Source organism: Haliotis rubra, unplaced genomic scaffold (genome assembly GCF_003918875.1).
Source record: "Haliotis rubra isolate DU_JTF1 unplaced genomic scaffold, ASM391887v1 Scf230, whole genome shotgun sequence".
NCBI classification, from domain to species: Eukaryota; Metazoa; Mollusca; class Gastropoda; order Lepetellida; family Haliotidae; genus Haliotis; species Haliotis rubra.
In genome coordinates, this window is record NW_025766337.1 from 109,442 (window position 1) to 127,430 (window position 17,989).

Genomic DNA, 17,989 nt, shown 5'->3' on the forward strand with positions numbered 1-17,989 from the left:
ACATTATGTTTAGCCCTGTGAAAGTCCGGTTTAGAAAATTGATCTTCGGTAACCCATGCTTGTCGTAACTAACGGGGTCGGGTGGTCGGGTGGTCAGGCTCGCTGACTTGGTTGACACATGTCATCGGTTCCCAATTGCGTAGATCGATGTTTATGCTGTTGGTCACTGGATTGTCTGGTCCAGACTCGATTATTTACAGACAGCCATCATATAGCTGGACTATTGCCACACTATGTTTAGGTAGCCTTCTTGAGTGACTTCACAATACATACATATAACGTAAGGTACCTGTTTTTCCAGGGCCGGGATGGCATTCGATGTATCTGTAGATTGAAATGAAAGACATAAGACATCCTTGATACTTGAGTATGGTCCTTGTCTTCGTTGGCCAAAAATATTGCCATCTGTATAGCCAAGGACTCAAGTTTGGGTCTATATCTATGTCAAAATGAGTTCCAAATGTTGCAGGTTGAAACCATGGTGATATCTATGATGTGTAATAATATTGTGTGTACTAATATTCCTTGATGTGTTTGACAGTTGCTTACCTGCTTCTGGTTGCTCACATTCCTACGAGCAATCATTGAGTGCATTCATTAAATGTTTGTTTGTTTTTTTTTGGGTTTTTTTTGTTTTTTTTAATAATCCCGTTTAATGATGAACATTGCTAGAATAGCTGCCACTGAGCATCCCGTGAAATGTTGGGATAACTAATGACTGCTAACCGATTATACTTGGCCCGGCACCATTTAGCATTCATCGTGTCCACTAGTTATTCAACCTACCTTCAACAGTATCTTTGAGCACTTCAAGTCTTATTTCAGCTTCTTCAATCTGCAAATGTGACACAACCTCTCAGTGCAATCACAGATGTACTTTATCATATCATTACGGGTTGATTCACCTGTGGAAACTAATACAGAAGTTAACCAGGACTCAGTCCGTAAACAAACAACAAAGCAATGTCATAATATTAACAATTCCTCCCTGGATATGTTGTTTGCAATGCTATATTGTATACGTATGTGTTAATACAAACATAAGTCACACAAAATAGCAAGATATAAGAATTAATGTTTTACTCTTTATGTTAAGAAATATTTGTTAGAATCTATTAATTACCTGTTTCTTTAGTTCCGGTATAACGTTTTCCTCCAACTCTGTATAAACAAACAAGTACTGCTGTCAGTTTTCAAATAATTTTAGTGATTACGTAAAAGTTTAACTTCAACTATTTCACAGCATTCAAAAATAATTTTTAAAAAGGGTGCACTTGCAAAATCATTATTCCATTTTTTCTTTTTTAAACTGGGATACACAATTGACAAATTATCTTGTAGTTTGCTACTCACTTGCTATTTCGTCTTTCTTGAGTTCAATATCTTCCATTAGCTTACGTATCTGGAACATATCTTACATATTTAGCAACATAGGATTGTGTGATTGGATGGGTTGGTTGACTTTAATGTCACCCCCAGTCTACTTAGTGTGTGATTGGATGGGTGGGTTGACTTAAATGTCATCTTCAGTCTATTTAGTGTGTGATTGGATGGGTGGGTTGACTTTAATGTCACCTTCAGTCTATTTAGTGTGTGATTGGATGGGTGGGTTGACTTTAATGTCACCTTCAGTCTATTTAGTGTGTGATTGGATTGGTGGGTTGACTTTAATGTCACCTTCAGTCTATTTAGTGTGTGATTGGATTGGTGGGTTGACTTAAATGTCACCTTCAGTCTACTTAGTGTGTGATTGGATTGGTGGGTTGACTTTAGTGTCATCTTTAGTCTATTTAGTGTGTGATTGGATGGGTGGGTTGACTTTAATGTCACCTTCAGTCTATTTAGAGTGTGATTGGATGGGTGGGTTGACTTAAATGTCACCTTCAGTCTATTTAGTGTGTGGTTGGATTGGTGGGTTGACTTTAATGTCATCTTTAGTCTATTTAGTGTGTGATTGGATGGGCGGGTTGACTTTAATGTCACCTTCAGTCTATTTAGTGTGTGATTGGATAGGTGGGTTGACTTAAATGTCACCTTCAGTCTATTTAGTGTGTGATTGGATGGGTGGGTTGACTTTAATGTCACCTTCAGTCTATTTAGTGTGTGATTGGATTGGTGGGTTGACTTTAATGTCATCTTTAGTCTATTTAGTGTGTGATTGGATGGGTTGACTTTAACGTCATCTTCAGTCTATTTAGTGTGTGATTGGATGGGTTGGTTGACTTAAATGTCACCGTCAGTCTATTTAGGGTGTGATGGGATGGGTTGGTTGACTTTAATGTCATCTTTAGTCTGTTTAGTGAGCGTTGACTTTAATGTCACCTTCAGTCTGTTTAGTGAGCGTTGACTTTAATGTCACCTTCAGTCTATTTAGTGTGTGATTGGATGGGTTGGTTGACTTAAATGTCACCTTCAGTCTACTTAGTGTGTGATGGGATGGTTGGGTTGACTTTAATGTCACCTTCAGTCTATTTAGTGTGTGATTGGATGGGTGGGTTGACTTTAATGTCATCTTCAGTCTGTTTAGTGAGCGTTGACTTTAATGTCACCTTCAGTCTGTTTAGTGTGTGATTGGATGTGTTGGTTGACTTTAATGTCACCTTCAGTCTATTTAGGATGTGATGGGATGGGTGGGTTGACTTTAATGTCATCTTTAGTCTGTTTAGTGAGCGTTGGCTTTAATGTCACCTTCAGTCTGTTTACTGAGCGTTGACTTTAATGTCACCTTCAGTCTATTTAGTGTGTGATTGGATTGGTGGGTTGACTTTAATGTCATCTTTAGTCTATTTAGTGTGTGATTGGATGGGCGGGTTGACTTTAATGTCACCTTCAGTCTATTTAGTGTGTGATTGGATAGGTGGGTTGACTTAAATGTCACCTTCAGTCTATTTAGTGTGTGATTGGATGGGTGGGTTGACTTTAATGTCACCTTCAGTCTATTTAGTGTGTGATTGGATTGGTGGGTTGACTTTAATGTCATCTTTAGTCTATTTAGTGTGTGATTGGATGGGTTGACTTTAACGTCATCTTCAGTCTATTTAGTGTGTGATTGGATGGGTTGGTTGACTTAAATGTCACCGTCAGTCTATTTAGGGTGTGATGGGATGGGTTGGTTGACTTTAATGTCATCTTTAGTCTGTTTAGTGAGCGTTGACTTTAATGTCACCTTCAGTCTGTTTAGTGAGCGTTGACTTTAATGTCACCTTCAGTCTATTTAGTGTGTGATTGGATTGGTGGGTTGACTTTAATGTCATCTTTAGTCTATTTAGTGTGTGATTGGATGGGCGGGTTGACTTTAATGTCACCTTCAGTCTATTTAGTGTGTGATTGGATAGGTGGGTTGACTTAAATGTCACCTTCAGTCTATTTAGTGTGTGATTGGATGGGTGGGTTGACTTTAATGTCACCTTCAGTCTATTTAGTGTGTGATTGGATGGGTGGGTTGACTTTAATGTCATCTTCAGTCTATTTAGTGTGTGATTGGATGGGTTGACTTTGTGTCATCTTCAGTCTATTTAGTGTGTGATTGGATGGGTTGGTTGACTTAAATGTCACCTTCAGTCTATTTAGTGTGTGATTGGATGGGTTGGTTGACTTTAATGTCATCTTTAGTCTGTTTAGTGAGCGTTGTTAATGTCACCTTCAGTCTGTTTAGTGAGCGTTGACTTTAATGTCACCTTCAGTCTATTTAGTGTGTGATTGGATGGGTTGGTTGACTTAAATGTCACCTTCAGTCTACTTAGTGTGTCATGGGATGGGTGGGTTGACTTTAATGTCACCTTCAGTCTATTTAGTGTGTGATTGGATGGGTGGGTTGACTTTAATGTCATCTTCAGTCTGTTTAGTGAGCGTTGACTTTAATGTCACCTTCAGTCTGTTTAGTGTGTGATTGGATGTGTTGGTTGACTTTAATGTCACCTTCAGTCTATTTAGGATGTGATGGGATGGGTGGGTTGACTTTAATGTCATCTTTAGTCTGTTTAGTGAGCGTTGACTTTAATGTCACCTTCAGTCTGTTTACTGAGCGTTGACTTTAATGTCACCTTCAGTCTATTTAGTGTGTGATTGGATGGGTGGGTTGACTTTAATGTCATCTTTAGTCTGATTAGTGAGCGTTGACTTTAATGTCACCTTCAGTCTGTTTTGTGTATGATTGGATTGATGGGTTGACTTTAATGTCATCTTCAGTTTGTTTAGTGAGCGTTGACGTAAATGACACCTTCAGTCTTTTAAGTAAGTGGGTGAGAGGATCGGTGGATAAATTTGGTTTATTGCCAACTTCAGTCTACTTGGATATCAACATTACAGTTATATGTTTAAAAGCTCAATGAGGTTTCAGCATCAACAGGTGCTTTTCTTCCTTCCTGGCTGTCTTATATTTTATGTCGTGTGTCAGACTAATCAAGACACCATTCATTGATACCCCCAACAATCAGAAGCATCCACTTGTGCCACATTCTAACCCATCAAGCTGGGTTTACTTCTGATAGACTTCCAATTCTGGTGCCCGGGTCTGCAAAGACTATGAGGCTATGCCGGATTTAGCTTCTCTTACAGATAGAAGGTAAAGGCTAAATTATTGCTTGTTATCAAGGACGTTGGAAGAGCTGTCTTTGGGGTTTTGAATACAGAGGCATACTGAGTAGCCTAAGGGATTTCTCTCAGCCCTTCCCATATATGATACAGCAGAAAGACAGCAGTGTGTTTGTAATGTGCTATCTTTCTGGAACAGGAACCAGCCAAGGTTGACGAGACCCTTTGTCTAGGGATCTGACTTGGTAGTAAAAGACGGCCCTTGTCCAAACATGCCACCCTAGCCTTAAAGGTCATGGTCAGATTACAGTTATATACAACCCCAATATTGAGAAACAAACCGGCAGCAAGTAAAGGAACTTGAGGCATGTGTATATATTCCTATATATTATATCATTTGGTTATTTTCCATCAGCAAGGTGGTTTCAGGAAAATGAAATTGAAGGCCTTCAGTAAATATATATTCAGCTTGAACGAAGAGGTTTATTAGTGATATTTATTAGTGTTTATTAGTGATGGTCTGAACCATGATGTCTGCATGTCAACAACACAAAAGTAAGTGTGTATACTTTCACACAGTTGGGTGGGAGGGGGTAGAATGTCCTGGCATGTTACTGTTTTGAGGACTGGCTCTGTAAATCTGCCCGGCTCTGCTTAAGACAACTTTGTTTATTCTTTATACATTGTATATGCATCTGTTAGAATTGTATTTACCTTCTTCTCGATGTTTTGTATGTCCTCACGTTTATCTGAAAATGCAACCGATCTGTCAGTCATTTCCTCTCTAGGCAATATTTCAATACAGACACTTTATATTGCAACATTTAAGTTCTGATAAGAAGTCTGAATACCATATGTTTGTTGTTGGAACGTTTCCACTTCCTCTTTCAGTTTCTCAATCTGAAATTCAAAACATAAATAAATATGTATATATTTGACAATACACCATGGATACTTTCAACAACATTCAGTTTTCTCCAAGTAGAAAACACATTATCAGTGGAGCAATTGACTTGTGAGACTGTATCAAACACGTATGTTGATCTTGAAAGTCTTTATTATGTTTGAACATCATATTTATCAAATTGTAAAAGAAGTATAATGCTGAGGCAAGTTTGTCATTTCAGCCTTCTTGTTTTATGTTTTGCTGTGTAGCTACTCACATCTACTGGTAACCTTATCGCTAGGATAGCATTAGAGCACTGTATTCCTCAATGCCCGACATCCGCTGACCTATTGGTCATGAGAAATGCGGTATCTATGGAATACTGTAAGGGACATTCTCGCGATCTCGCATTCTCGCGATCTCGACATTTGGAAACAAGCTGGAGATCGCCAGATCGCGAGAAAATCAAATGTCACATTCTCGCGTTCTCGCGACTTCCTGTTTTTGTGGCCTTATTTGACAAGCTGAGATTGCGAGATTGCGAGATTTGACAGCATGTACAAATGTTGTATTCTTGTCGATTTTTGACAAAAAGTGCTATGTACCAAAAACACGAGAATGCGAGATCGCGAGAACGAGAGATTTGGCCAAAATCTCGCGTTCTCGCGATCTCGCTTTCTCGCACTTTTGGCATTTTTAGCTTGTTTCCAAAGGTCGAGATCGCGAGAATGTCCCTTACAGTATTCCATAGGTATCTCTTGTTCTTACAAGCGTACTGTGTCAGGTGGGAGCCAGTGTGGTATAATGACTATATACACAAAGAACTAAATTAAGCACCCCCTGATATATCTCCCGATTGAATGAGCCCCGATCTTAACCCTTTGGAGCATATCTGGGACATGATTGGTCGTCGTTTGCAACAAAGGGATCCTCCTGTACATAATCTGCTGCTTTATACGAGGAATGACGTAGACTGGCCCTTCAGAGAGTTAAGAGGCTGACAAGGGTTATGAGGAGGGGAGTGCAAGCTGTCAAACAGTCACATCGAGGTTAAACTCGGTATTGTCCTTGAATCGTGTAAGACAATCCAAATAACATTTTGAATGTTCACATTCACCAATAAATTCAACATTAAACATTCGTGGGCCAGACGTGGTTTTGTATGAAAAATCAGAGTTTTTTGGTTATTCTATTTAAATCCGCAATTATCATCATAAAATCAATATGAATTCCAATCATTTTGTCGTTTTTTATGAGTCAAAAGATCATACGGGTCAGAAAACTCTGATACCACGACAAGTTTTATGTACGTGTTGAAAACTTGTCACTGCAAAAATACAGTGGATGCTTAATTAAGTTATTTGTATATGTTTTCATAGATCTATGTTCAAAAATATATATTTAAGACTTGAAATGTGCTCGTTGACGGCGACACTGAATCTAAACAGAAAATCAAGCATATTTCGTAGTCAGAAACTGTCTAAGTTTTCGCATTTGTGTTTACTATACACCAGGGAAAGAAATGTTCAAAAACAGGCATTAGCTAATAAGAATGAACATTAATGTCATTATAAAAGTTTGAATCACTAACATATTTCTTTCCTTTTTGAAAGAATACGGACGTGTCAGAAACTGTCTAATTTTTCGCATTTGTGTTTACTATACACCAGGGAAAGAAATGTACAAAAACAGGCATTAGACAATAAGAATGAACATTAATGTCATTATAAAATATTGAATCACTAAACTATTTCTTTCCTTTTTGAAGAATGCGGACGTATGTGTGTGTGATACAATGAGTGCGTCCCAGAGCTCTTTTACGTGTAATATAACATATAATTTGATGGGAACTACTCACCTTCAACTCCAGATTTTGAACATCATCTCTTCTCTCTGTTGATAAGAAAATCATTTTTAAATGGGTTAAATTTCTCGAATGATTTGTATATGCTATTAATGTTTTATAATATAACATATGCATCACTTAACGTATGCTTCACTTATCTTAAAGCTTGTTTATACGATACTTTCGTACTTGTGATGCTGGTATGGATAACAGCCCTACATCGACATACAGCTCCCGACATTGTACTTTCATGATCGTCTCCATCACTGCAGCTCTGCTTCTTCTTGTTACATTTCCCCCAGTCTGCCATGCCCCAAAACTTACACGTGGGTGAACAGTTGGCCAATAACTTGTGGAGTTGGAATAGTTTCTGTATTTGTTTAAATAGACATTTCTTGTGGTCCCAAAGGCAGTTTTATCCCACCACAGATTTCAGGCAGTCATCCCATTTCGGTGTATTTACGCAACATGTGGTTATGCTTTGATGGACACCTACCTCGTTTTTGACGCTCCTTTACCGACAGTTGTCCGCGCAAATCCCCGGAGCTAAAAAACAAAACCATTTGTGATTATTTCAGATCATTGCAATAGATTTATATTTTTCTAGACCCTCTCCCAACTCTCTTTGACACGTCTCGGAAATTCATCCCGCGGATGGAGGGCTTGTCTCTCGAAGTGACTTTGAGATAAATGAGCTATACGTAAATAATTCCGAAACGTTCCACACGCTGCAGCAAAGGAGTATTCAACTGTGAACCTAAAAGTGCTCCACATGCGAGCTTTGCATGGCTTAGTGCATTTAGCAAATGACGCCCATAGAGTCATTGTGTGAAAGTGTTTCAGTAGATATTCAGTCGGGGGCAGCCATGTTCAATGTTTAGACTTGATCTATATTCACATATTTGAGTATTATATATATAATAACTTTGATGTTTAACAGTAATGTGATTATCGTAATTACTCATAAGAATGTATATATTTAACCATGATGATTATGTTGTATCTTCTATTTAGTAATGCTATATTCTCGAACTCACTGTGTGGGTTTACATATCGGTATCACCCATGTATGTATGTAGATATATTCATAACGAAATGAATGCATTCACGCGTATAGTTCCATACAGGTCTGAAATTAGAAATAGAACCGACAACGCCTCAATATATTGCCCCATAAAGTGTCCTCGTGGATATTTTATCGGTTTCACAACTGAATGAGTGTGTTGTGTGGGGCAGGGTGACCTCGACTTCTTCGGGCACTTTTGTGATCTTTGTTTGCGATTCAGCCCTATGGGGTCGACAATGTGCAGTCTGACAGATATCTCTAATGTTCATGGAAAAAGTTATTTGTCGGTTTTGTGAAGTGCTTAACATTAATGCTAGTATTATTATGATTATAATCAATTGACATCAAATTCCTTTAATTGTTTCATTGCCTCATTGCCTTGGCGTAACTATGTCCATCCAACCATTAGCAAAATTCTTTTTTAGACTTTAATTAACAGTAAAGTCACGCGACATGTTAAGTGTGCACTATACCTTGCTCTTACTCATTGGATTACACTTCCTAATCGAGAGTGGCGATCCATTTCATAACAGTACAGCCTCATGAATACAACAAGTACCCCAGATTTTATGCAGCTAGCTTTCAGTCGGGTAGTCTCTAAGTCTGTGAAAATGAATGAAAACCGCTGTCGTTTCTTGGTTTCCAAATGCAAAACGCACGACAACTACTCATTATTTAATTCACTGACATCATGACAAATAGTACCCTGGCACACCAACCATACAATACCGTGATAATGTAAAACAAACGCACACCTGTGTACCACCAGTGAGTCTTTCAAATGGTTTCTTCTTTAATGTTAGGTATCGACAGTTCACATTAAGCCTTCCGTCCATGGTCAGCGTTTCAGGTCGCCTAAACTAGTGGTAACATCATGAGGTTCAACCAAATAGGCTTTGGTCTTCTTTTCAAGCAGATGTCTTGGAAGGACAGGCTTATGGTCATATCAACTTATAGTCAAATCAGAAAAGTCAAAGAGAGCCTGGCGCCTTGTAATGATAATACTTCCATTACTTAAAGCTCAAACCTAACCATAAACTGTATGGGTTGATGGTACTTGTCCTGAAAGGGAGACACTGTATGGGTCGATGGTACTTGTCCTAAAGGGGAGACACTGTATGGGTTGATGGACCGTTTCTCTGTCTTGACTGAGGGAAACTATTTCTGGGTGTCTTATCACCCAGACCACACTCAACTCAACACTTGTTTCTAAGAGGTGTGAACGATGTGTGTGCAGCAGAAAATGCAGGGGAGACATTCCTGAACAAGCACCAAGCAGCCCTTGAGGAAGTTGAGGAATGGACGCCATATGCCCTTGGGCAATAATATGTTGTACATCAAACTATTGGACAAACTGCAGGTGAAATTCTGGGCTCACCTGCCCAGCTATGATCACCGGCAAGCAACCTGCACGCTACCTTTGTTCTCCAAAGATCCCGAGGTCACAGATATGATGCCAAGTACCGTTCCTCGAAAAGGAATACCTCCCAAGCACACACTGCAACTTCTGTTGTCCAAAGAGGAAACAGAAGCAACAGAAGAAGGTGGCACCCACCAAGACACCGACCAAGAGTCTCAAATAAAGCATTTAAGAATCAGTTAGAGATTGATGAACTTGGTGAAAGGATGTTTGGACATCCAAAGTTGTTAGACTTTGCTGATTTGTGGGAGAGCAATCAAGCCAAAATCCCAAGAGTCTCCAACCATCCAGGACTTCCAAGAAACAGATGGAGACTGCTGATTTGTGGGTATCAACAAGCCAACTGTGCTATTGAAGGAGCTGAAACTAACCCTGACCAAGGGGTCAGTCCTGTTGAAGAGATACTCTATGAAGTCATACCTCAACAACAGAGGCCTGAAGTACTGATGTCTGAGGGAGAGACGATGCCTCTGTCTGCTGTGCCAGAGATGCCTTTATCTTTATATAGAAACAGAAAAGGAGTAGAGGGTTCCACGGATGACTTTACAGATGGCTCCCTATGCCTGCAGTGTGGCTCCCTATGACTCCAAGTGGCTCCCTATGACTCCTGAGATTGCCCCAGAGACGGATTCTGAGGCGATCGTCAACATACCCATGTTTTATGATGAAAGTCACTCATCAGGGACATATGGACTTTCTGCATTGCACAAGTAATCTAAATGATCACCTGAACTTGTGAAGTTCATACTTGGTTTAGACACTGGACTGTGCAGACGTGTTTCTGTTGCTCTCCCGAGGATATCATGGATGCATTTGGACAACAAGACCTGTGTATGGACAGTACCATTCTTCTTGCCAGTGTTTTCAATGTGATCTCGTGATCAAGAACTGGGAAGCAGATGATGATCCTAGGAACGAACATGAAACATGGTCTCCAGACTGTCCGTATTCGGCCCTGGTAGGAGTACCTCAGAAAGAGGTGGATTCATATTCATAGTGTAGCTACGAGTGTGATGTTTAGTGTAAAATACTGTATATTTTCTTGTTTGAGTGGCATTTTAGAAGTTGAGACGTACAATATAGAACATTTTTTTAAGGATAACAACTTCTTTATTTCGTGAGTGCGACGTTTCAATACAGATTCTTGTACCGTTGTCAAGCAAGACAACTTGCTTGACAACGGTACAAGAATCTGTATCGAATATTAGAGTATATCTGGATTGGTTGTTTATGTATAATCTTTTGGTGATGTTTCAATAGAGGTTTGCTCCAATACTAATCTCAGTCAGATCCCAGCCCTGATGGGAGTAACAGCTTGTTTTCTAGAATTGTTGCAAATGGCTTTGTACGCTTTGAAACATTACGAGATTTTAAGGTTCATGTTTGAAGACGGTGAGGAGATTCGACAGGACATCTTAGAAATGGACCGAGAACAGATTCTTGCCACCAATGGTATAATCAATAGATTATTAAAGAAACGATTAACAGTGACTCAATATGAAAGACGTTGTTTCCTGCGGGGAGTGGGAGTGGGCGGTGGGGTTTGGTGGTGAGGGGGTGATATAAATTACAATTTAGATTAGTGTAACCCCTACAGTATTTGGAAGAGTCATTTTGAGAGTTACATGCCTATCATAGCATTCGTTTAGAAATCCAGTTTGTCAATGTGCTCAAAATGCCTGGTTGAGATGAGGCTATTCAACCAAACAGAATGTTGTCATAACATCACCCTCTGAACAAGTCTTGGACCAGGCCAAGGCTCGTATTCAGATGTCAGTATATATTCAGTCTATAAAAGAGGCATCTAAAACTGGAAAAATCACTGTCTCCTCGCGTCGCACGAAGACTTGGAAGACAATTTTTCGATAAAAGGAGCTACTAGAGAGGTTCACCATCATTTAGACTCTGGCCATCATGCAGTTAACAACAACGTGTCCCGAGTGGTATGAGACGTTTGAGAACGGAAACCGTACGCGTGCTCAGACATCTCAGGAATCAACACAGACGAGCATCACCACCGACACCACCACCACCACCACCACCTCTGACACCAGTACCACCAACACCAGTACCACAACCACCGACACCACCACCAACACCTCTGACACCACCACCACGACCTCTTACACCACCACCACCATCATCACCGACACTAGTACCACCAACACCAGTACCATAAACACAACCACATATGATGCAACCAGTGCAACCTCATTCATCAGAAAGTGCTGTTCAGACAGGAGAGCAAGAGAGAGAGCGATCTAATATTTTTGTGAATGGGAAAAGGGGGCTTTCTGCCCTGATCAGTCAACTGAAGCTGAGCCTTAAAATTCGGTTACTAATCAAAATGATAAATTTATAATGTTCTTATGATAACTGACTAACACCAGGTAGGTTTAAGTAGTGTACAAAAAATGAAGTATGAATATCTTGGATGCAATGTTTCATCATAAAAAATTTAATACCTCTTAGATGCTTGATTGGCATTTTAGAAGATGATATTTGATGAACATAGAGATTTTTCTGGGTTACGTCTTCTTTTTATTAAAATAAAAACACCAACACCAGTGACACCACCACCACACCTCTGAATAAAAAGAAGATGTAACCCAGAAAAATCTCTATGTTCATAACACCTCTTAGTTGACAGTTATATAGTTGGATATTGACAACCTTTCTGACCAGACGACACAAACGTGAACTGTTACTTACAGTACAGCTATAATATGCCCCTATTTGTAATTGATATCTAAGTAAGTAACAAAATTATATGCTTTAATATTAATAGTAATAATTAATAACGGGGAAATGTCGTTTGTGGCATTTCAGTGAAAGTGCAATGTTAGCAACACAGTATTACTTCACCTAGAACTTCATTTTAAGGAATATTTTATATGCATTATATACGCTGAACTGGTCAAATAACTCACAATAAATCAATAAAATGTATAAATAACATTAACTTGAATCATACAAGTTTTTCTACACGAGGTTCGAACTCACTAGTCTCTTTATTTGCTCTCCACGGTGAATATTTCACCTCAGTTTCACCCTATGTTGCCTATGATGGCTGCCACAAGCTTGCTGGCAAGTTGGGGATGATCTTTATCTATTGCATAACTACAGCTTTCTGCCATATCATTAGCACAGACCGCTCAAAACTCTGACTGGACAAGACATTGACACAGCTCAGGTCAGTTATTGACGTTATCTTTACCTAAATGGAATTCTTGTCTGTTAAACATGTTATAAATAGTGTGACGTATTGCAAATATACTCATGCCAATAATGGTTAATATATTTTACGTTCGTAATTATTCAATATGAGGTTGAAAAACTGAGAGCACAACCCCATGACGAAATGGGTGTATACCTTTGATGGTGGCGATGTTTTATTTTGACATTAAAAATGTTTTTCGAACCGAATGAAGTACAGAAGGAAGTACGTTGGCAACCTTTCCTCGGCTCGCTCGCATGTAGGAAGACTGGTCATTTTCTCTCTGTTGCGCAACCCTGTTTGCGACTGTGAGAAAAAGTAAAGGACCACAATCGTCTTATTAGGCGTTTTGTGCGAGATTTATCCTTGATTCCACCATGCTTAACACAATGTTCTTTTACTTCATGTTATTTTCAGATGAGAGATTGCATCTACTTACCTCTTTTTCTACACTTGCCTTGTCGCCTGTAAACAAATAAAATCAAAGTTAAGAGTTTTTCACATGTACGCCCTTTGTGGCTGCCGTCAATTTTATCATTGATGCGTGAGGCTTCATTTCTGTGTTGCCATTCTAGTTTGTCATTGAATTGTCAATAAATGCATGAACATTTCACAAAATACACTAATCGTACAATATCAACTTACTGACAACGGAACCTAAACCTAGATATACCATACGCAACGGTAAGCTGATCTGTGATATCCTACAGAGATTTGAATTTGGACAAAACAGTGGTAGTCTCCACAGGGGATGGATAGATATCAACTTGAACTGCTCTGGTGCTGGATGATCGGCTGCTTCAATATGGTTCCCTGCTGTGCTGCACTGTCTATAATCTACTAGGAACAATTCCGAAACATTTGAACACCGATGAAGGCTATACACAGCACCCCAATGAGGTGTCTGAAAGTGTCTAAATAAAATGCAGCGATCATCCATGGATACCATTGGTAGCATGTATTCACCTTGTCCGTGAATCTGGTTATATGTGTTGCCAACTCCACCATAAACCATCCCTGCCGTGTTAGCAGTCTGCATGGGTCCTTGTGTGTTTGGTGTAACCTGGATATTCTGGGTACCTGGTTGAGGAGGGTTGCTGTCGTTCGTCTGATTACTCATGGTTGTGGTGGTCGGTCGAGGTCTACCCGCACTTTCTAGAACAGGAACACGATGTGTTGTGTCACCGTAGTAATGATTCTTTAATTAAATCATGACATGCCATAATAGACTGGCACTTCGTACTCAGACAATGACATTATGATTTATCCAGATCATCCACTGAGTCAATGTTATTGCCATGTTTTATATCTAGTTTGCCCCTTTTATGCATCTGTAACTCTCCATTTCTTCAAAATAAACAACCTGCCCCATATCAAGACATATATCTGTTATCAAAATTTGGGCTGAAACTACACATCGCTCCATGAAAAGTAATGGAGCGAGCAGACTAATGGAAGTTAACTTGATTCAATCCCATGCTCTGTATATAATACAATAATGCTTGCTCATATCCATGCTCTCTTCTTTTGTACATGCACTGTACTCCTGTCAAAACGTGTGTCCAGTCTGGACATGTACTGAATACGAAAATTCAACAGTTGAAGTTGCATATTCTCCTCTACAGACACAAGTCTGTTCAGTCTGGAAGTTTATCCTAATTACGTGTTAACACTTACAGTTACATGGACGACCGATCATAATATTCTCCTGTACAAACACACGTGTTTAGTATGGAAGTTTATCTTAATTACGTGTTAACACTTACAGTTACATGGATGACTGATGATAATATTCTCCTGTACAAACACAAGTGTTTAGTCTGAAGTTTATCTTAATTACGTGTTAACTCTTACAGTTACATGGATGACGTATGCTAATAATCTCCTGTACAAACACAAATGTTAAGCCTGAAGTTTATCCTAATTACGTGTTAACACTTACAGTTACATGGATGACCGATGATAATATTCTCCTGTACAAACACAAGTGTTTAGTCTGAAGTTTATCTTAATTACGTGTTAACACTTACAGTTACATGGATGACTTATGCTAATATTCTCCTGTACAAACACAAATGTTTAGTCTGGAAGTTTATCTTAATTACGTGTTAACACTTACAGTTACATGGATGACTGATGCTAATATTCTCCTGTACAAAACAAGTGTTTACAAGTGTCTTAGTCTGAAGTTTATCTTAATTACGTGTTAACACTTACAGTTACATGGATGACCGATCATAATATTCTCCTGTACAAACACAAGTGCTTTTAGTCTGAAGTTTATCTTAATTACGTGTTAACACTTACAGTTACATGGATGACCGATGATAATATTCTCCTGTACAAACACAAGTGTGTTGGAAGGTTATCTTAATTACGTGTTCTTACAGTTACATGGATGACCGATGATAATATTCTCCTGTACAAAAACAAGTGTTAATCTTGAGGTTTATCTTAATTACGTGTTAACACTTACAGTTACATGGATGACTGATAATAATAAACTCCTGTACAAAAACAAGTGTTTACTAGTAGTATGGAAGTTTATCTTAATTACGTGTTCACACTTACAGTTACATGGATGACCTGTGATAACAGAGTTGCTGGTGTGAGTGCAAAGGACCATGCTTACAATAACTGAAGTGACAATATTAAGGAAGTGTATAAAAGCGATACCGGCCAAGACCCAATTTGACAGTTTACTCGATGTTTACATGGTAATATCGACTGAATCAGCCCCCACTTTCTTGTGCTTGATTGTTGGACAACAGCGGTACAAATACAAATCTTTTGTTAGTCTTTAATAAATGTTGGTACAAGACAGATATATCTACACTTTAATCGGAGCATCGGTGGATATTCCTACAGCCTACAATTGTTGATATATCGACAGACACACCTCGGAAAGTGTGGGTAGATCTCTCACTAATATCACTTGCTATTCAATAGAGGATTTGGCGAGTACGTGAGAAGGCTTAAGCAAAATTTTACGATATTTAACAGCTAGTTTCACGTATGTGCATAATTTTCTGAAACTCAAACTTCTGAAAGCTCATTCATCGTTTATTCAAAACATATATGGAGCTTTCGAGGCATACGAACACAGATCTGTTTGTTATTGGGTTAAGCGCTTCACTTTGCACACCCGTCTCGAGAGCAAGAGACGATAGTCCGTCTCGCGTACACGTTACGTCTCTGACTGATATTACTGTCACGGTACATCGCATTTAAAGGTAACTGCTACAATGAAGTGAAGCCCCCTATATCTCTACATTCTCAAAATAGCCTCTATCCAAGGTGTTCGGTCTGTGTTCGCTATGACTTGACAGCAGTTGTGTAAAGTGCTCAACCCTTGTATCCAGTGTCGGCCTAGTTTGAGGCATGGCTACGGTTGTAGGTACATGAATATCATTGTTGCTGACTTTTACTACTGTTGTCATTGACAACCGTTGTAATTGTACTGCCTTTTGAACTGGAGTGGAGACCAATAGTGATGCCGTTGACATAGACTATAGTGAATACTTCATACCGTCATCCTTTTGCAAGTGATTTGTTGTGGGGAAAACTCAAAACATGCTGGAATGTTCTTGTCTAGGACAGACAGGCAAGCTGACTTACCCGTGTCAGTTTTCTCCCCCGAGATCCGGGTGGGTTACAAGGACGCTTCACTAACACAGGTCCAGTGTACAATGGCGATGACAAAGTTTACACTGTCACATAGCAGCAACACATTGCTCAATACTGAACGAGTTTAGACGGGTATAGACGGAGTTAGACAGTGGACAGCCCCAACGCTACCCTGAATTTTTTCTTCCTGGTCTCGCTTCAAGTACACTCGGTGTAACTCGTGCCTTCCCGCAATCTACAAACCGGTTGCGTTAGTCACGCCTCGTGCATACAGGTCGAGTGTTCAGGGTCGACAACGACACTGACATGCTGGAGGCCGTGAGCCCTAACAGTATACAGCAACAGAATGCCCACTGAAGTGTGTGCGTGCGTGCGTGCGTGCGTGCGTGCGTGCGTGCGTGCGTGCGTGTGTATCTAAACATATAAGCAGGGGCAGATACCCCACTACTATGTACTATATATGGACACCTGGTGTCATTTCTGTCACTCTACATTATAGTGTTGAAAGTAATTAGTGTATGTTAGGCCTACGCAGACACAGGAGGAAATGTAAGAGACCCTTCTTTCCTACTACCCTTAACAATACTGACACCCGGTGTCACGGGTCACTCTACAGCAACACAGGAAGCATTGAAGGAAGATAGACATTTTACAAAATGACAGCGACTCCTTTCTCACCTCTCTCTAAACAGCCTGACAGCCTAGATTCTCTCCACAACTCTCTTGATCAATTCGGTGATCCAGACCATCACAGATAATGCCATCACTTACTTCACTCTGTCGTTAAGGCTTGCTATTCAAGTTTGATTTCCCACCAAAGTAAGATTATGATGTTAACTGTTTTCTCACATTCGAGTTCGAATCTGTTATGCCAATTATACAATTACATGTTTTACTCACTTTGTATCTTGTTTACCTTTTCATCCGTGGTGTAGCAGCATCGTTTTCATGTTGCAATCTTCCATCATTATTTGTCTGTGTTTGCAAGATGCCCAATGATAACATACTCATTTGGACTCTTCACTGTGTAGATAGGAGGTGAGGTGAGGTGAGGTGAAACTGGGTTTAAGGTCGCACTTGAGAATATTTCGCTCATATGACGACGTGCATGCGTGTGTATGTGAATGTGCGGCTGCTTGTACTAACCCAGACTGAAGCTGTTGTTATAGTGCTAGCCCACTGAGATACCATGCCGCAGTGAAGCATTAATACCCCACTCAGACACAGTATACTGACTCCGAGCCGACCAGTCCTTGTTGTACCCATTAATGCCGAGCGCCAGGCAGGGACCAACAAGTACCATATTTTAACATATTTTGATATGACGCGGCCGGGGATCGAACCCTCGACCTTCCGCTCTCCGGGCGGACGCTATAACCACTACACCACGGAGG

The 17,989-nt window shown here is 39.8% G+C and overlaps 2 protein-coding genes across 5 annotated transcripts in view; one reads left to right on the forward strand and one right to left on the reverse strand.

The window, feature by feature from the left end:
- Nucleotides 1-16,834, reverse strand: part of LOC124278030 (ankyrin repeat and KH domain-containing protein mask-like) — a 32,265-nt gene extending 15,431 nt beyond the window's left edge. The window contains exons 1-11 of one of the 4 annotated variants that reach the window (XM_046713770.1): nt 16,587-16,834; nt 13,935-14,123; nt 13,408-13,433; nt 7,762-7,811; nt 7,278-7,312; nt 5,385-5,433; nt 5,248-5,282; nt 1,354-1,402; nt 1,124-1,161; nt 787-835; nt 290-324 (exon numbers count right to left, since the gene is read on the reverse strand). In XM_046713770.1, coding sequence (XP_046569726.1) covers nt 290-324; nt 787-835; nt 1,124-1,161; nt 1,354-1,390 — 159 coding nt within the window. In that variant the 5' untranslated portion in view covers nt 1,391-1,402; nt 5,248-5,282; nt 5,385-5,433; ... (3 more) ...; nt 13,935-14,123; nt 16,587-16,834. The remainder of the gene's footprint in view (nt 1-289; nt 325-786; nt 836-1,123; nt 1,162-1,353; nt 1,403-5,247; nt 5,283-5,384; nt 5,434-7,277; nt 7,313-7,761; nt 7,812-13,407; nt 13,434-13,934; nt 14,124-16,586) is intronic. The other 3 variants (XM_046713768.1, XM_046713767.1, XM_046713769.1) reach the window with 3 other exon arrangements.
- LOC124278024 (poly [ADP-ribose] polymerase tankyrase-2-like) overlaps nt 1-17,989 on the forward strand; it is a 169,620-nt gene that overhangs the window by 102,770 nt on the left and 48,861 nt on the right. The gene's annotated exons all lie outside the window — the stretch shown is intronic.